The sequence below is a fragment of the Argopecten irradians genome, chromosome 4, assembly GCF_041381155.1.
Source record: "Argopecten irradians isolate NY chromosome 4, Ai_NY, whole genome shotgun sequence".
NCBI lineage: Eukaryota > Metazoa > Mollusca > Bivalvia > Pectinida > Pectinidae > Argopecten > Argopecten irradians.
In genome coordinates, this window is record NC_091137.1 from 33913590 (window position 1) to 33934857 (window position 21268).

Consider the following 21268-nt stretch of genomic DNA (forward strand, 5'->3'; position numbering starts at 1 on the left):
ATATCACATCAACATTAAACAGTTATGAATAATAATGTAAAGGATTTGTTATGGATAAATCTCAGCATTAAATACAAAGCAAATACAGCAATGTTGTATCAGTAATGCCGGCACATTTCAGTGAGGTGTAAAACATTTATATACATCATTGCAGTGTACATCAATGACAAAGAGAACATTTATATAGTAAACTTGTCAAAAGGTTCAAAATATAAAAGATGTACAAAAATAATCATATCTGTACACTGGGAATGTTTAGAGAAGCATTTGCATATTGTAATAGTGACGAGACAGATGTTTTAAAGGAATCAGAGGAATAGTTTTACATTGAAATTTGTTTGATCAATAGATATCTATAAACTTTTGGCAATTTTTTTGGTTGATCTTAAATCAAAAATGAGTTGTCTCCCCTTCAAAGATCTTGGCCGCCACAGCCGCCATCTTGAAAACACATTTTGAACTTCTTCTCAAGTTCAACCGGTGCGATTTGGCTGAAACTTGCGTGAAATGAACCTGACATGGTCCCGACAAAGTGTTGTAATTTTTCTGGTCGATCTGAACTCGAAGATGGCCGCCACAGCCGCCATCTAGAGAACACATTTTGAACTTCTTCTCAAGTTCAACCGGTACGATTTGGCTGAAACTTGCATGAAATGATTCTGACATGGTCCCGATCAAGTGTTGTTACATCTCTGGTGATCTGTAGCCCACCCCCCAAAAAAGAAACAGTAATTTGGTATTTTTGAAAAAGTTTCCCTGGAAACAGAAAAAAACACCTCACATGGAAGGTCCCCAATAGCAAAAGGCACAACTATGGCGCTTGTTTGATATATCCAGAAAATGTCCTGGGGGGGGGGGAGCTATGTGAACGGTTTTGGAGTTATAGTCTGAAAACAAAAGGAAACAGTAATTTGGTATTTTTGACAAAGTTTCCATGGTAATGGAAAAAAATCCAAAAATGGAAAGTCCGCAATAGCAAAAGGTACAATTAACTAGGGCTTTTGTCTGATATATGCAGAATGTTTCAATGAACTGCATTAAATGGCTTTTAAGTTATAGCCCAGAAAAGAATCTCGGACAGACTAACGGATGGAGCCCAATTTAATATCCCCCACAAACGGGTTTCGCAGGGGATAAAAAATTAAACCAGTTAACACATCTGCAGGTCACCAGAAATGACCTTGCAAGATTTTAATAGCGATCTGACATATAGTTTTAGAGAAAATGGTCGGACCAAGGAAAAAAGAAGAACCAGAAAAAGAAGAAGAAGAAGAATAAGAAACAGAGCAAACACAATAAATTATCTGTCCAATCCTCAACATTTACATACCATTCCATACCCTATATAACATCAACAAACCACAGAAATTCCATACATTTATTCCTCATTTTGAAGAAAAATATCACATCAACATTAAACAGTTATGAATAATAATGTAAAGGGATTTGTTATGGATAATCTCAGCATTAAATACAAAGCAAATACAGCAATGTTGTATCAGTAATGCCGGCACATTTCAGTGAGGTGTAAAACATTTATATACATCATTGCAGTGTACATCAATGACAAAGAGAACATTTATATAGTAACTTGTCAAAAGGTTCAAAATATAAAAGATGTACAAAAATAATCATATCTGTACACTGGAATGTTTAGAGAAGCATTTGCATATTGTAATAGGACGAGACAGATGTTTTAAAGGAATCAGAGGAATAGTTTACATTGAAATTTGTTTGATCAATAAATATCTACAACTTTTGGCAATGTCAACTTTGGTAAAGCATCATCATTATCATTACAGGCATTAATGTAATGGTTGATTATATCATTTTGAGTAATGCTAACAAGCTTAAACAAAAATGAGTTGTCTCCCCTTCAATTATCTAATCTGAATTAAAATATGATCCCAGTGTTTCATAGGTAATTTGAAATGTTTATGGAATATATATTTGATGATTTTAACAACAGCTTTTCACATGCCATAAATAGAGCACCAACAACAACATTTTTGAGTATTTCAGCTTTCAGCATAAATTGTGGGTATATATATTCTCCCCTGCACCCTGAAATTTTTTGTTGGAAAGCTATAAGAGTGGAGTACAAGGTTTCAAAAACATCTTTGGCTCCTTCAGATCATGGAAGGCAAAACCAATCATATAAAGACATCAGTTTTGGAAGAAATATGATTAATTCTATGTAATAAGAATTAGAAAAGCTGCATAAAAACATAAGGTACATAAATCTACAGTGTACATTATATCATGGAACACATACCAAATACCAACAATATACATTACCGGTTTGTGATATTGGTCTCATACAGAAGAGCTGAAGAAGGGCCAGACATGTAATCATAATAACACAACAGTCACACTTCAGTTATATGATTACCGTACATGTATATGGAACAATATCAAGAAAGTGAGGCCTTGTATGGATTTAATAATGCTGAATTTATGCATCATCAGAGATCCACGCGTGATTGTATCATGCTACGCTATACTTACATATGTTGGTAATTGTAGTGCAATCAACCGTGGTTCTCTGGTATTAAACTTATGTGTGGACATACAAGTATAGAACCATATTTTCTTTCATACCTACGGGTGTAATACTGGTTTCCTTCGAATTTGTTTCAAAATGGCGGGATATTACAGTATACACTGTAGTTGTAAAATTGCTATAAAACATTGAGGTACGAAAGAAAAATACTCTTTAATAAGAGGATATGAAGGATAGGGATATTCTACCATCGGGATCACAAAATGTTGCAAAACCCTCGACAAGCCTTGGGTAGACTATCCGTATCCTTCATATCCACATATGAAAGAGTCTTATAGTTATACAGGTACATGTGATTCTTTGGAATCCTTATCTTTCAGTGCACGCATGTTTCTTACAAACTGAAACACAGTGTTTTTAAAAATTATGAATCATTTTTGCCATAACGAAACATTCCATTTCAATAAAAGACCATCATTTTATAGTTAAATTAATATGGCAAACCACTGATACCAAAACCTTTTCAGAAACTTAAATTTCATGTTAAATATCATAATTCAGTGATCCAAACACCAGATTTTTAACATTTACTAATTAGCAATACTGCATTAAACCATAGTTTACAAGCATCTGTCATGGTGATTGGGTATATAACTGGCATAATAAAGCTATGAGAAAACTCATAATAACTTCCATACAAATATGGTATATATTTTTAAGCCACTAATTTGTACATTTATACTAAACTTATAACACATTGTTAGGATATAATATATGATTGAATATGATTTATAACACTTACAAAATGATGATTAAAATGAGGTTGCTGTATATAGGGTTTGCTCTTAAACAATATAAACATACATAAATTATGTAAAAACAGTCTTAACACATTAATGAGATCTTCTATTATAACCATGTACATGTACATAAATATAACCACCCATTTTTGTTGCTGAATCTCTTTGAAACTATTACCATTCCATTCAGTGTCGCACCTCTATAATATTTTACCAATTTTCAACAACAACCAATTTAAATTCTGAAAGGCTTGCCACAACAGCCATCTTAGATTGGAACTACAAGTGCCAATTTGAATTTCAGCACTTTTTAAAAACATTGAATCCTTTTATACAAATCATCTGTGAATCTTAAATTGCCACACCTCTAGGGGCCACAGTAGCCTTCTTGGATTTCACAGTTAAAATTAAAACCCTTATTGCACATTTACACATGTCATCAATGCACCTTCAAAATAATACTTGTAAGTCCATTGGTTTCATAAAAATCTATGGAAACCAATAGTGACCAGGGAGTTAACAGATGAACAGACAAGGTGATCACTAAAGGACTCACTCATCTGCAATACAGAGCTAATGAATTATGAAAACACTGCATATTATTTTTATTTAATATGAGATTAATAGAAACGTTCAACCCTCTTTAGGGTGACACAGGAGAATCCCAACCGGACTGGTAAGATTCTCAGGTTGTCAAGGGCTTAGATATCTTATCCCAAGGGTTGAGATCTTATGTCTCACTCCTAGGAGGGTAAATGATTCTTTTTCTGTTACCCTGTGCATCATTTTGTGTCTCACATGTTAAGATCTTGTGTAGTTTGTCTTTACCCTAGGGTGAGATAGAAAAATTTGACACAGGTAAAATTGGGGATATCCTTGTCCAGGGTAAGAGAAAAATGTCCTATATTTGCAGAACACAAAGTAGAAAACAATCTAACACCCACATGTTTGATCATCGTGGTTTTGGATAGTCTCTTCTGGGAACTGGAGGAGGAGGCGAATCAGAATCGGACTCTACCACAATCCCCGGGGGTGGGGGACGTGGGGGTCGTGGAGGAGGTACACTACCATTTCTGTCACTAGTATGATTTGTTTTACTGGTGTTACCAGGTTCTCCGATATGAGCTTTCTTAAGTTGACCTGTCACAACTTTGGTCAATTCATAATCAAACTCACGTGGAACATCATGACTATGTCTTCTCACTCTCTGTTTCTCCACAAGTAATGAATTACTCTTTTTTTCTGCAGACAAGTCCTCTGCTGACCTAGAGTCTTTAGCATTCATAGATAATATGGGCGCGGCTCGTGAAGGGGGAGGAGGTAAATGTCTTGTGGGAGTTGGGCCTGCCATTGTTGAAGATTTTTTCTGTTCATCAAAATTAATCGGATTGGACCTTCTTGTATTGCCCTGGTTTGTAGTTTCTGGTAGTGTGCGCGATTTTTTAGGAATATCCAGTTGATTACCTCCCCTTGGAGGAAGGTTTGGTGCCTGATTGGCTGGTTGTCTCCCCTCAGGATTAGGTGAATTTTCTCTACTCCTGTAGTCTGATACAACCTGTACAGAAACAGTGTATAAGTCAGCAGTAAGAATTTAATTTTGATCATTTAAAATCTAGCTACTTACAATTGATCAATACTTTTAAAATATGACCAAATTTACAGATGCTCAATCGCTGACAAATGGTATTTATTCACTATCAAAAACAGGAGCAGACAATTTAGTATTTTTCTGTAGTTACAAAAGTTAGTTATTTTACTCCGGTCATTACCACAAAAGATTTTGAAAAGTTTGAGCTTCTAATTTGACTTAAAGTTAAAAATAAAAATAAAATAATTAATTGCATCCCAAAAAAATTCTGTGGTACTATATACTACACAAGTATATGGAAGTACTGATCACGCATGCACCAAAAGCAAAATAAATTATACACGATTAAACACCAATTATTTTTCAAATGATGAGTATCATTAAGCTTTGTCGGCAGTAGAGCATCTTTAAGATTTTTTTTTTGAATCAGTGACTAAGATTTGTTAATAAATACTTACACAATGTAAAGTGTAAATTTGTATACCAGGTATTTAGAGACATTTTGAGGGGCTTTATTTTAAGATCTTCTCAGGATTAAAATTATATTTGATTAGCATTAGGCCAAACAAACTTGAAGGATTTGGAAACAACACCATAATGCATCAGCAACTATTGCTTAGGTGACACAACAGAGGACTAGGAGGTAACAATACTCACCTTTGCCTTGGCAACATATTCTCTTTTCTTTAGATTTGCTGTCAAACTTTTTGGAGGGTGAAATATGCAATGATCATGTATTTTTACCGGATCTAAAGGACCTCCGCTGCTACCCTGTGGTAAAGAAAACAGGAAGAAATTAAGTCCTAATGATAAATATCCACATTGTGATTATGTGAAAGACCTACAACATTATTAACAAATTATCAAATAGGAGGCGATTAAGTCATAGTCATCCAGCAAGGGGAGATAATTCATAGCTATCAAACAAGGAGGAAATAATTCATAGTTATCAAACAAGGGGAGATAATTCATAGTCATTAAGGAAGGGAAGACAATTCAGTCATCGAACAAGGGGGAGATCACTCATAGTCATCAAACGGGGAGATAATTCATAGTCATCAAACAAAGAGAGATCATTAAAGGCCCACTACCTTTCCGGAGCAAAATTTAAAGGTTTCTTAAAAACATTAATAACAAAAGAAAATATATATCGATGGCTTAAGATGAGGTTATAACACCAAACATATGTAAGATTTCCTGTCTAATGTACGATAACAGTGGAGATTCGTTTCGCTGTTTTGCCGTCTGGCGCAGTGATAGTCAACTACCGCGCGGCATTTAGCACGACGGCGGGAAACATAAAACGACCCGCGTTATGAAAATTAACAATTTATTTATTCTAATTAAACAGTTCTGAAGGTGATGATAAGTGTGCTAGTAAACGCATAGTTAATAACTTCTGCGACTCTACAAAATTATTGATCTCGTTTTACATTCCTATTTCAAAAATTAAACGCCGTTTCGGAAAGGTAGTGGCCCTTTAATTCAGTCCTAAACAAGGGGAGATAACTAATTCATAGTAATCAAACAAGGGGGATATACTTCATAGTTATCTAACAAGAGGATATAATTCATTGTCATCAAACGAGGGGAGATAATTCATAGTCATCAAACGAGGGGAGATAATTCATAATGATCAATCAACGGAAAACAATTCAGTCATAAAACAAAGGCAGATAATTCATAGTCATCAAATAAAAGGAGATAATTCAAAGAAACCAATATTAAGTTTATAGAGATAACACAATCTTTTATGCAAGGGGAGATAAAACAAGTGAGTCCATGGAAAATTATGTTTGCGTCCTATAAAGTATAACTATAAATTTAAGGTACCTTAAAGTCCCATTATATTTTAGACAGTAAGAGTGAAAGTTCTAAATTTTAAACATCAGTATTCCTTATGGATTTGTCTCCATTTATTTTTGTACCAATCTTCACAGTTTTACAAACATAATAAAGTGGAAACTATCCATCAAAATGTGTGGTTTGTCTATATATGGGGAGTGTGGCACCTTCACAGGATTTCTCTATATTTGAGAGAGTTTTCTCTTCTTTATTACAAGCTTGATTTGGTATATTTTACTGTCAAATATTTAAGCAATCCTCAGTTCCCAGGACCATATGAGGAATGCCAGGATTAGGAGGATAAGCAAAGCTGGAGTACCAGCAGGCCATTGTAGGATTGAGGTGGTTGAGTGATTTATCCAACATTTCACCAATAGCAATAACTTTCAATTTCATGACAAAGTCATTCAAAAGCATCATCAATACACACTACAAGAGGCCCAGAGGGCCTGTATCGCTCACCTGGTTTTTTGTTAGTAATTATCACAAGACTCTGACAATTAGAAAAATAAGCAAAATTGACTCCCAAAGTTTAATTTTGAATCACAACCATACAATGATGCTATTGATACCATACAAATATGCTATCCAATACATAGGTTCAGAGACAAAGTAATTTATATGAAAGTAGTAGCCTATTTGACCTTTTTGACCTCGCATCTTTTGCCGTCTAAGGCCCCGGTGGTCAGCCCTATCATTTGTACATTTTCAAATCCCAACCCTATAAGGATGCTACCATTGCATTATAAGTGCTCTTCCATTCTTAGTTGCAGAGAAGAAGTCGTTTATATGGAAATAGCTAAATTAACCCCTTTTGACCCCACCCTTCAGGTCAGCCCCATCATTTGCAAAATTTTGAATCCAAACCCTATAAGGATGTAACCATTGCATTATGAGCGTAATCCCATGTTAAGTTGCAGAGAAAAAGTCATTTATATGGAAATTGACCCCTTTTGACCCCGCCCCTCAGGTCCTCGGGGGTCAGCCCTATCATTTGCACAATTTGGAATTCCCACCCTATAAGGATGCTACCATTGCATTATGGGTGCTATACCATGCTTAGTTGCAGAGAAGAAGTCGTTTATATGGAAATAGCCAAATTGACCCCTTTTGACCCCGCCCCTCAGGCCCCCGGGGGGGTCAGCCCTATCATTTGCACAATTTTGAATCCCCACCCTATAAGGATGCTACCATTGCATTATGGGTGCTATACCACGCTTAGTTGCAGAGAAGGAGTCATTTATATGGAAAAAGCCAAATTGACCCCTTTTGACCCCGCCCCTCAAGCCCCCCGGGGGGTCAGCCCTATCATTTGCACAATTTTAAATCCCCACCTTATAAGGATGCTACCATTGCATTATGGGGGTGCTATACCATGCTTAGTTTCAGAGAAGAAGTCGTTTATATGGAAATAGCCAAATTGGCCCCTTTTGACCCCGCCCCTCAGGCCCCCGGGAGGTCAGCCCCATCATTTGTACAATTTTGAATCCCCACCCTATAAGGATGCTACCATTGCATTATGGGTGCTATCCCATGCTTGGTTTCAGAGAAGAAGTTGTTTATATGGATATATAGCCAAATTGACCCCTTTTGACCCCCCCCTCAGGCCCCCCGGGGGTCAGCTCCATCATTTGTACAATTTTGAATCCCCACCCTATAACGATACTACCATTGCATTATGAGTGCTATCTCTTGCTTAGTTTCAGAGAAGAAGTCGTTTTATGGAAATAGCGAAATTGACCCCATTTGACCCCGCCCCTCAGGCCCCCAGGGGGTCAGCCCCATCATTTGTACAATTTTGAATCCCCACCCTATAAGGATGCTACCATTGCATTATGGGTGCTATCCCATGCTTGGTTTCAGAGAAGAAGTCGTTTATATGGAAATAGCCAAATTGACCCCTTTTGGCCCCGCCCCTCAGGCCCCCGGGGGATCAGCCCCATCATTTGTACAATTTTCAGTTAGTAGCCCATAAGGATGCTACCAGTCAAATTTTATTGAAATCCGACCAGCGGTTATGGAGAAGAAGTTGATTGTTGACGGACGCCGGACGCCGGACGTTGCGGTATCCCATAAGCTCACCTCGGTCCTTTGGACCAGGTGAGCTAATAAAAGTACAATATTGTACCTGGAGTGTTTGGAGGGCACTAACACACTTCTTTTTGACTGTATCCTCCTCAGCCTCCTGGCTGGCTGTGATCACCATTTCCACAGCATGATCAGTGTTGCCCTTCCTCTGCCATACAGCTGCTTTAGTAATGGTTATCTGTAGAGGAAAGAATAGGTTAGTATAATATTAGGTCAAAAAAATATGTCTGTTTAGGGTTACCTGACTGACCCTAATTTTTTACCCCTGACCCTATCCCCCCCCCCCCCCCCACCTTTTCTATGAAAAAAAATTAAAAGTCAGGACTTCGATCTCAGACTACGGTTCCAGCCAGTACTTAAGAGTGAAAGAAACTAAAATAAAAACCCACTGTAACCCTAAACAGACATACATTTTTTTTAACTTAGATAAATTGAAACCTGCTTTAGTGACCACCTCTGTATAAAGACCAATTGTTTATTAAAGGTAAGTTTTGCCCAATGAAATATAAATTTGCATACCTGGTACTATTCTGTCTGGCTGACATCGTAATAAATTAAGGATTTCCTTCAATTTTCTATTCAAGACACATTTGTTCAATTTCATACGCATAAAGAAATTCAATTGAGCTTTTTTTATATGTTTTTTTTTCATCTTTTCTTCCGTTTATCAGATTTTATAAAAAAAATATTTATTTGGTTGGGCGAAACCTACCTTTAAGATCACTTCCTAAGGCTCCCAAATGAGCCTTTGTATAATTTGACACTTTTTTCTTGTCTATTGTCTTTACAGATAGGTTTGACTGTAAGTGTACATATTATGGTCATCTGAATGGACAATCTAGTTTAAAAAAAAACAAACTAAAATAGATGAATATTTATGACTCATTTCATTACTTACCTATTATATGGTCATTCCTGTATATGATGAATGATAGGAATCAATAACAGAAGGCATATAATTCATATCAAAAAGTTGCTCGAGGCGCAAGAATAGGATTATATACTGGGTATATACCTCTGCTGAATACAGCTTGAATGCCATCCCTAACTGGCTATAGTCCAACACTGGTCGGCCATGCATCTTCTCCTCAGCACTGTTAAAGTCCTGCAAGGCTCGATCATACCTGTAAATGTACACATTATCTTTGCCTTATTTTGTAAATTGTTTCCTCTGTAAACATAAAATATGTGGGTTTCGCCTGTGTTTTTGAGGGAATGTTGTGTACAAGTGTATGCATCCCCCCCCACAATTGAAGACAACCAATATAAACATCTAACCCGTTCAGTATAGTCACAGTAAACTGCTGAACAGAGAATCAACTAAATATCTTATAGATATAGTTTGTATTTGCCAATCTGGACACTAAAATAATTTGATGAATAAAATCACAAATTGACCTGTTGAAATCCTTATATATACCTAGGAAATATTTATATTAATAAACTTATTACTAAAACAATTAATATCAATCTACTGGGTTCAGATGATACATTGTAGGTTATTTGTTCAGAAAGAAGAACAAACATAGAAACAGCTGGAAAAGTGCAAGCTCTAAAATTAATAAATATTGAAAACTTTCCTAATAATAACTAGTGTCTCTTATTCTATATGACTCAAACTAAAGTAAAGCAATGTGTATAGGACTTAAAGTTCAATGTTCCAATAAATGACCCACACTATCATAGTCACACATACCAGTGCATGTATGCCCATATTTCTACACCAATGCTTTATTGGGGTTTAACTCATGTAAACTCTATCAAATGAAAGAATGTCACAACCAGTCACGTGTATAATGTTACCATTTTAATGGAAATTTCAGACACGATTTCTTTTGCTTTCAGTGATCATGAGTTAACACAAAAATAAAACAACCATAAAAAGAATTTTTGGTCATAAATCTCACGTGGGAGGACTAGCATTGCATGTTTTAAATGGAAGGGTATATATATCTTAATCCTGAAACTCTATTCAATAAGGTTAATGTTACATTGTTTGTTTGTCAGACCATGAATTCCAAAACACATCTACTGGTCTAATAAATATAACACATGCATACATACATTTATATAATAATGTATTGGTCAACATGACCTGACAATACCTTAGGATATAAATATGCACCGGGTTCATCATGTCTATTTAGAAGATTAATCAATAAGAAATATCACAATAAGCTAATTATAACTCTTGCGAACAGATAAATTTGCCTGGATGGCGGGGCCCCGGGGGTCTAATGATAGAAGGGTGGACATCATGATAACATGTAAGACATAAAGTCAATTCCTTGCCAAGTGACTACTTTATATTGAATATATAATTATGGCAGTATATATTATATCTACTGTATAAACTCGTAATCCGGACGGTTTAGGCTGGGAATGAAGGTGTCCGGATTATCGAGAGTCCACTGTATATCCTTGATATCAAACAAAATTAACCCAGTGTTTTTATTCTTCCCCGCTGGTACTTACTGTTTCTTTGTGAAGTAGTGTAGTCCCCTTTGGTAGTAAGCTATAGCCAGGTGAGGGTCTTTGGTAATGGCATCAGTCAGATACTAAAATCACAAACAAATCTATTATGTCGCTGTGTTTATAATATGTACGTTGTATAATACATAAGGAACACATCCATGACGATGGATCTTCTGACCTCATGTTTTTAGGTTTCAAACTCCTAACCCAGAGGTGAAGGACCAAAGAGAAAATGTTGAATTTAAATATAGTTGAATAGTTCACCTATAACCTAACCTCTTGTCTGAGCAATTTGTTCATACCTAATTTTTAGTTCACCTGGCCCAAATAAAGGGCCAGTTAGCTTACGCCATGGCGCGGCATCCGTTCGTCCATCTGTCAGCCAACATTTCCTTTAAATCGCCACTAGTCATATAGTTCTGCATACCAAATTTGCCCAGAAACATCCTTGGGGGAAGGGGAACAGCGTTTGTGTAACTTTCGACTCTGACCCCCCGGGGACAGGAGCAGCGGGGCCCAATAGGGAAAATGCAAGTAAATCCTTTTAAGATGCTCCACCGCTGACAAATGGTATTTTTTCACTTTAAAAAACAGGAGCAGACTATTAAGTATTTTTCTTCAGTTACAAAAAATACTTACTTTACACCATTACCGCCGTTGAAAAGTTTGAGCTTCTAATTTTACCTCCAGTAAAAAATATAAAAAACAATTAATTGCATCCCGAAAAAATTCCATAGCACTCTATCCTATATGGAATGAAGTACTGATTGCTCATGACCCAAAGGCAAACTAAATTATTTTAAATTGTTTTTTGTGTTAATTAGACTTATGTATACACGATTAAACTCTAATTATTGTTCAATGATGAATATCATTTATGCTCTGTCGGTGGTGGAGCATCTTTAAAACGCTACTAGTCATAGAGTTCTGCATGGAATGTAACCAAATTTGCCAAAAAACATCCTTGGGGAAAGGGGAATAGAGTTTGTATAACTTTTGGCTCTGACCCGCTGGGGCAGGAGCGGCCGGGCCCAATAGGGAAAATGAAGGTAAATCCTTTAAACCGCTACTAGTCATAGAGTTCTGCATGGAATGTAACTAAATTTGGACAACATCCTAGAGGAAGAGGAACAGAGTTAATATAAACTTTGGCTCTGACCCCCCCACCCCACCCACCCCCCCTCTGGGGACGGATTGGCGGGGCTCAATAGGGGAAATAGAGGTAAATCCTTAAAACCGCTACTACAGTCATAGAGTTCTGCATGGAATTTAACCAAATTTGACCTGAAACATCCTTGGGGGAAGGAAAACAGAATTTGTATAAATGTTAGCTCTGACCCCCCCGGGGGCAGGAGGGGCAGGGCCCAATAGGGGAAATAGAGTAAATCCTTTAAACCACTACTAGTCATTTGGCCAGAAACATCCTTTGGGGAAGGGGAACAGAGTTTGTATAAATTTTAATTCTGACCTCTGGGGGCAGGAGGGGTGGGGCCCAATAGGGGAAATAGAGGTAAATCCTATAAATCGCTACTTGTCCAAGAGTTCTGCATGGATTGTAACCAAATTTGGCCACAAACATCCTTGGGGGAAGGGGAACAGACTTTGTATACTTTCTGGCTCAGACCCCATGGAGCAGAAAGAATGGGTCCCAATAGGGATATCAGAGGTAAATCTTTAAATTCCTCCAGAAAAGAACATCGATCCTGTAATCAGAACATTGCTTGGCATAACAATAACTAGGTGTGCGGTACAGGCCCTATGGGCATATTGTTTCTGTATACCTGAACATAATTATAATGTTAATTAACAATAAAAGATAATAAAATAAAATGAAATATTGCATACATAATGCATGCATCTATGCATTAAGAAATAATATCGCGAAAAATTTCATTGAACTGCTGAACAACGTTACATTGATACAATGTATACATATTCAATGTGTGAAATAGTTTTAGATCAGATGTATCTAATTTACAAGTGGTCATCGATGTGTACATGTGTATACGTGTAAATGTACTAATGGCCATGTGAGGAAAGTCACGTCAACCACTTGTGTATATAAATGATACAGGAAATTACCAGAATATTTGACAAATCACTTACTGTCTTGTACTGAAGCCTGTAAGGGTCACATTGAAAAAAAATTATGTCGTTATAACGACTTAGTATGTCTTAATAACGACTTTGTTATGTCGTAATAACAACTTAGCTATATCGTAATAACGACATAGTATCTCATAATAACGACTTACTTATGTCTTTATAACGACTTAGCTATGTCGTCATAATGACTTAGTATCTCGTAAAAACAATTAAGTATGTCGTAATAACGACATAGTATCTCATAATAACGACTTACTTATGTCTTTTTAACGACTTAGCTATGTCGTCATAATGACTTAGTATCTCGTTATAACGAGTTAGTATCTCGTAATAACAAATTAACTATGTTGTAATAACGACTTAGTTTTGTCATAATAACGACTTAGTATGCCGTAATAGTGACATAGTTTCTCGTAATTCGTATTACGACATACAATGCACTAAGTTGTTATTACGAAATTATAATAGCTAAGTTATTATTACGACAAACTAAGTTGTTATAACAAGATACTAAGTTGTTATTAACAAGATACTAAGTTGTTATAACAAGATACTAAGTTGTTTTAACAAGATACTAAGTTGTTATAACAAGATACTAAGTTGTTATGTAAGTTGTTATAACAAGATACTAAGTTGTTATAACAAGATACTAAGTTGTTATAACAAGATACTAAGTTGTTATAACAAGATACTAAGTTGTTATAACAAGATACTAAGTTGTTATAACAAGATACTAAGTTGTTATAACAAGATACTAAGTTGTTATAACAAGATACTAAGTTGTTATAACAAGATACTAAGTTGTTATAACAAGATACTAAGTTGTTATATAACAAGATACTAAGTTGTTATAACAAGATACTAAGTTGTTATAACAAGATACTAAGTTGTTATAACAAGATACTAAGTTGTTATAACAAGATACTAAGTTGTTATAACAAGATACTAAGTTGTTATAACGAGATACTAAGTTGTTTATAACGAGTTTACTAAGTCGTTATAACGACATACTAAGTCGTTATAACGACACAGCTTAGTCGTTTATAAAGAAGTTGTTAAGTAACTAAGTCCTAATTACGACATACTAAGTCGTTATGACGACATAGGTAAGTTGTTATTAGGACATAGCTAAGTCGTTATTACGACATACTAAGTCGTTATAACAAAATAGGTTAGTCGTTGTAATGAGATACAAGTCATTATTATGACATGACTAAGTTGTTATTAACGACATACTAAGTCATTTTAAACACCATATTATGTGACCCTAACGACTTCAGTAGTCTTGAATACAAAATTTAAATCTGTCCCCAAAAAAGTACATGTAAATTATGTTACAAGCAAGTTAGGAATTTTTTACAGTGATATTTTATATCTAAATAATCGTCTTAAAGGTCACACTACCTTTTGAAACGGCTTTTAATTTTTGAAATAGGAATGTAAAACGATCGATCGATAATTTTGTAGGGTCGCCAAAAGTTTATTACGACATTACTAAGTCGTTATGACGACATAGGTAAGTTGTTATTAGAACATAGCTAAGTCATTATTACGACATACTAAGTCATTATAACAACCATAGATATCGTTTAATGAGATACAATGTCATTATTATGACAACTAAGTTGTTATTACGACATACTAAGTCATTATAAGGCACATAATTTTTTTCAATGTGACCCTAACAGGCTCATAGTCTTGAATACCTTCAAAATTGAAATCTGTCCCAAAAAAGTCTACATGTAAATTTATGTTACAAGCAAGTTAGGATTTTTTTCCAGCGATATTTTATAGTCTAAATAAATCCTTTCTCAAGAATTAATAAAATTGATGGAAGATGAAATAATATCAATCTATTTTAGTCTAAATAAATCCTTTCTCAAGATTAATAAAATTGATGGAAGATGAAATAATATCAATCTTTTATAGTCTAAATAAATCCTTTCTTAAGATTAATAAAATTGATGGGAGATAAAATAATATCAATAACAGATCAGATCATCTATATGTAGATTCCATATTAAAAGAGAATATATGCAACAGATTCAATTAAAATATATTGGGATTATCAAATTTTTTACTGGATACTTGTATGTAGTTTGCAAAAAGACATTATTATTATTAATGTATAATTTCTGATATATTTTTGATAGGATAAGAATAGTTTTAATTCGCATTGAGTATGTTATATTCATATTTAGCCTACTAATTATCGAACAAATAAAAATATGTCTTACTTCAAGAGAATACTGAGCGAAAATGAACGCAGCCTCGACAGGATTCGAACTCACAACGTTAACCATTCAATGGCAGACGCTCCGTAGGTTGCAAATCAGAATTTTGATCTACAGTCGTATATTAACGCGGACGTGTACACACGTATACGACTTTGTACGTACCTTGACTGAGTCGTTTAGCTTTGACACACGGGCTATGTTGAATAAAATCCGAGCACTCGGGTCAGAAATGGTCAAGAATGTGTCCAGCGCACCTGCTAAGTCTCCGTCCTCGAAAGCTGTAGCGCCATCGTGCCACACTCCGATAGTTTCTTTCAGTGCCATTGTTACTGTTTGGGTGTCGTTAACTTTCACAAGTTAGGCCTAGTTTGATTTAAATACATTTCGTATGTAGTGTGAATGTTACTGGGCGTTATGTGTTCATTTCCTACTTCATTCGATCAGCCTCGGGCGTTTACGTCTGCTCCTTTATTTGTTACACTTCGACGAAATATATTATTAGACACAGGGACTTGAGGATTATCCATTAGTAGAAGACACATATACAGCTTTATTTCATAGACAGTAGTAAATGCGACAAATGTGCATCTGTAGATAATTCATTTAATGATTTTTTTGTATATCATTATTTAGCAGCTAAAAATGTACATGTACATTATTTGTATATTGGGAAGCGAGAATAACGATATGCACGTAGACGATTATGTACACGTATTAAAATTATTAGGGCTTTTCACCCAAATAGATCTTTTCACCATTGGGCTTTTGTTTTCGTTAAGTTTCTTATTCTTATCATGGCTTTTCATAAAGTGGTGTAATTGTACAGCTATGAAAATTCAGCTCACTGACAATGCCGTAGTTCCTTACCACAACGCCAATTTCGTTCATTTCTACATACTATTCAGAATGGTAAATGTCCAGAATATTTGTCTTGAACGTTTCCTCTTAAGCAAAAACTTATGAAACTTGTGAAATTCTGAATGTATTTCTTCAAGAAATCCACAATGTATAGAGGCTACATATTCTACAAAAATCATGCTTAGATAGTTGTGATGTGAAAAAAATAAACAACTTAGATTTTTATCCAATGTCATATATTCAAAGTGGTTTCATTGTAATACGGTGATATGATTATAAAATTATATGATTATAGAAAGAAACCTATTGGTTTCATGGAAAGGTTTTTGTTGTCGAATCGTCACTCCTTCCATGTGGTACAGGTAGATTTATACATACATAGTGCAAGAGCTTAATCTTTAAAATGCTTTGTGTTGGTTTTCAGGAAATCAAACGGCACTATGTTTATGTAAATCACAATCCCAGAACAACCCCTCCCCCTAAATATCAACACTTTCAACTATCTCAAATGGAGAGAAGAGGGTTGAGTTTGTAGTTTTCTACCAGCATCTCTTTGTATGATAATTAATGGCGGAAGCCCGGGATGTATTATGGCGGAGGCCCGGGATGTTACATACCTCCATTTTATATCATTTAGGTCAATTTTAAAACGACACTGAAATAGCCTCGTGATAGCTATAATAACACGCAAGGACGTATATGAAGCGGGTCGTCATTTCATGAGCTGATTTAGCGAAAATTTAAGATATATCTTCTAAACCATCCGTCCTTAAAGCAAGTGATAAACGTTGTGAAATTTAATAAACTTTACATTGGTGTTTAGTTTGACTCGATAAGACAAGTAGATCTATTTGTTGAGAAAAATGTTTTTTTATTCCCGGTTCATAGGCGTCTCGCGTGGTGTTTAGTAGTGTAAAGAGACAGTAACGAATCCTTCTCACTTATAAATCCTTGAAACATCTATGTTTTTAACAATGGTCAATAATTTAAGGGTTCCCTCCTTTGTTGTTGGTTAAAGTACAGCAAGGCAATATGTTAAATTACAACATAACCCGAAGGATTTTTACAGAAAATTCAGGAAAAGAAATAAGGGTGTTAAATGTAATCTGGAACGAACATGCTTTTTACGAATACATGTACTTTCATGAATTATCTTCCACTGTACCTCCAGAGAATGAAATGGTAACCGACTTTTTACACGATTATGATACATGTAACAATATTTCTAATTCAGTTTTTATTGAATTAGATGCCGATATTATGGAGAAGGAAACACTTAAAGCTATTAATGATTTAAGCACATCTAAAGCATGTGGTCAGGATCTACTAATTAATGAGTATTTTATTAAGAGTAAAGATGTTCTTTTGCCTTGTCTGGTTGTATTGTTTAATAATATTTTAAGTCTGGTAACTATCCAACATCCTGGTCAATAGGTAACATTGTTCCTGTTTTCAAGAAGGGTAATAAGGATGACACTAATAATTATAGAGACATTACTTTAATAAGTTGTTTGGGGAAACTTTTCACCTCAATTTTAAACAATATAGATTAGTTGATTTTGATTATGAATATTCAAAAATAAGTGATGCACAGTTTGGTTTTAAAAAACATATCTCAACAGTTGATGCTATATTTGTCTTACAGTCTTTAATCAGCAAAACATTAAAAAACAGAAACAGATTGTATTGCTGTTTCATTGATTTTAGGAAAGCATATGATTTTGTAAATCGGCAGAATTTATGGTTTGAATTAATCAAAGAAGGCGTGGAAGGGAAAATGCTACGTATAATACGCTCACTATACAATGATGTCAAATGTTGTTTGTGTTAAGTATAACAATAAAATGTCTGATTTATTTGAGTGCAAAAATGGTTTATTCCAAGGCGAAATATTGTCATCTTTAATGTTCTCAATGTACGTTAATGTGCGATGAGTTTTTTAACAGATGACTGTCCGTCTATTGAATTGCAAACACTTAATCTATTTCTATTGATGTACCGGACGACATGGTACTTTTATCCGAAACTGCAGAGTGTTTACAAAAAAAGCTAGATTCACTTTCTACTTACACCGGAAAATGAAACTTAATTAATTGTAAATACTGATAAAACTAAAGTATTAGTTTTCAGAAATAATATAATGTAATATGTTACATTTATATGTGAAAATAATAATAATGTAATTTGAGTAACGTAAATGTAATATTATGCGAACAAGATCAGTATACGTAATGTAACGTAAGAATGAGATAACATGAAATAATATTGATGTAATGTGCTAGTAACGTCTAATATGTAACGAAGTGAAGAGATATTGCGTGCGTATCAATGTAATGTGCGTTGGTTAATGAATGTAAGATAAGTAACGTGTAGATGTGATGTAAGAACATAATTGGATATTTAAATTTACTTTTTACTTTAAACATATTTTATTGTAAAACACAAAAGGATCAGGCACAAGTTATTCCAACTTAAACATCCGTCTCCTAACATTATAACACAATTAACATATTATACATGATGACTTAGATATCTTATACAGATTAAACAAATCAAATAATATTACTTTAAATAAATTTAATAATAATTGTGTAGTAAAAGCTGTTGAATGTTTAAAGCTTACATGTATGTTCAGAATCTTCCACTGGACCTAATATACGATTGCACATGTTCAAATATTTTACAATTTACCTACAAAGCCAAATTTTCATCACCAAATAGTAGCAAATTAAGGTGTATTTCCAGATTTTGCTCATTAATTTCGCTAATTAACTTTGTACGGGCATCTAAATAATTAGGACATTCTAAGAAATAATGATAAGCATTTTCACAATGATTTCCACAGTTTGTACAACGAGAGTTTTCGACTATATTTGAACGGAAAAGATCGTCATTTAGAGTGCTACATTTTTAATTTTCTGTCACCATAGCTAAAATAAATTGGTCGATGAGAGACTTTTTGTTGGGAAAGTGCAATCTTAAAAGAAGAAATGGGTAATGACTTAATATCATTATCTAAATTATTCCAGATTCTTAAAGTAGAAGGTAAGAAAGGCTTGAGAGTGGATGAGAGTCGATAGTTTGGAATACTAAAGTCGTTATAATTTCATAGAGCATATTGATTATTTTCACCAACTGTGGGAGGTAATAGATTCGAAAGAAAGTTAGGAGTATCATAAGTTTTCATCTTATGTAATAATTTAAGTTTTCTTCTAGCTCTCCTATCACTTAGTAATTCCAAACCTGATTCACTATAAAGAAATTCATTTTTTTGCAAATGATGGCAAACCTGTAATTATTCTTGCTGCTTCTCTTTGTGCCCTTTCTAACTTATCTGCATCAATTGCGAAGCAACCATCCCAAACTTCACAACCATATTCTAAAATCGGTAGTATAAATGACTTATAAATCTGTAAAAGGGTATCACATTTGCTATAGCATATATTTTAAGGGCTAATAAAATGTCTGATTTCTTTTAGTGCAAAAATGGTTTATTCCAAGACGAAATATTGTCATCTTTAATGTTCTCAATGTACGTTAATGTGAGATGAGTTTTTTAACAGATGACTGTCCATCTATTGAATTGCAAACCCAATACTTAATCTATTTCTATTGATGTACCAGGACGACATGGTACTTTTATCCGAAACTGCAGAGTGTTTACAAAAAAAAGCTAGATTCACTTTCTACTTACACCGGAAAATGAAACTTAATTAATTGTAAATACTGATATGAAGAGCACTTCAGTCTTATTGGGATTAAAAGATACTAGCCATCTTTTTGCCCACCTATTTATCTTTTCTAAATCGCTGTTAAGTGCATGTTCAATGTCTCTACATGATGATGAGGATTTTAATAGAGCTGTATCGTCCGCAAAAAGACGAGTAGAAGATTCAAGCTCATCAGCAATATCATTTATGAAGATAACAAAAAGAAGTGGCCCAAGTATTGAGCCTTAAGGGACTCCAGCCATAATCCTACTAATTTCGGAAAATGAATTATTGATAAATACTTTTTGAAATATTACAAAAAAACCATACAAGTATTTTTTTTCTTCCAGATTCATACAAATGTTATGAAAAATTTCTATCAATTGGTATACTGTTGAATGTCCCTGCATAAAGCCCGATTGGAACTGGAAAAATAACGAATTTTCAAGGAAATAATTATAAATATGCTTATAAACTACCCTTTCAAATACTTTTCCAACAGTTGAAAGAAGAGATATAGGTTGATAGTTAGAAATGGAGTGTTTATCTCCCTTTTTAAAAAGTGGCCTTACTATTAAGCATCATCAGCAGATAACTGACCAGTGTTTGGATCTAGTCAGTGGGGATAGACTCAGTAGTTTCCTGAACTACTACTAGAAGTTCTACCAATTTCCAATAATTTTTGGGGTCTCCTTCATAATCGTGATCAATTACTTCACCTACATTATCGTTCTTAATGTCATTTTTTTGCATATTTTTTTCATTTAACCTTATTTCGCTGAGTTTTGATATTTGCTATATCTCTAGGACTCTTAGACGTTGTTGCTAATTGAGCCTTAACCTGTCTCTTAATCTCATGTTTTTTCTTAACTCAGAGTTCATCCAAGGTTTATCATAAAATGATGACAGTTACATTACTTTATTGGGTATACATGTATTTTCAAATTCAAGAAAAACTTTTGTAAAATTATCACAAGCAAAATGTACTGAATTTTATAACAGTTTTCAAAAAAAAGCGTTCCAATCATAATCATTATTGGTATATAAATCGAGTAACG

General features: G+C 34.5%; 1 protein-coding gene across 2 annotated transcripts; it reads right to left on the minus strand.

Annotated features, from left to right (window-relative positions):
- Nucleotides 1–1364: 1364 nt before the first annotated feature.
- On the minus strand, nt 1365–16117 carry LOC138321398 (neutrophil cytosol factor 2-like). 2 transcript variants are annotated; one of them, XM_069265061.1, is made up of 6 exons: nt 15805–16117; nt 11300–11382; nt 9840–9948; nt 8865–9002; nt 5549–5662; nt 1365–4858 (listed from the first exon to the last, which is right to left on the minus strand). In XM_069265061.1, the coding sequence occupies exons 1-6, from the start codon at nt 15964–15966 to the stop codon at nt 4256–4258; spliced, it is 1209 nt and encodes a 402-aa protein (XP_069121162.1). In that variant the 5' UTR covers nt 15967–16117; the 3' UTR covers nt 1365–4255. The 2 variants fall into 2 exon arrangements, with proteins under 2 accessions (XP_069121162.1, XP_069121163.1); XM_069265062.1 differs by lacking the exon at nt 15805–16117 and adding an exon at nt 15643–15786.
- Nucleotides 16118–21268: the final 5151 nt, after the last annotated feature.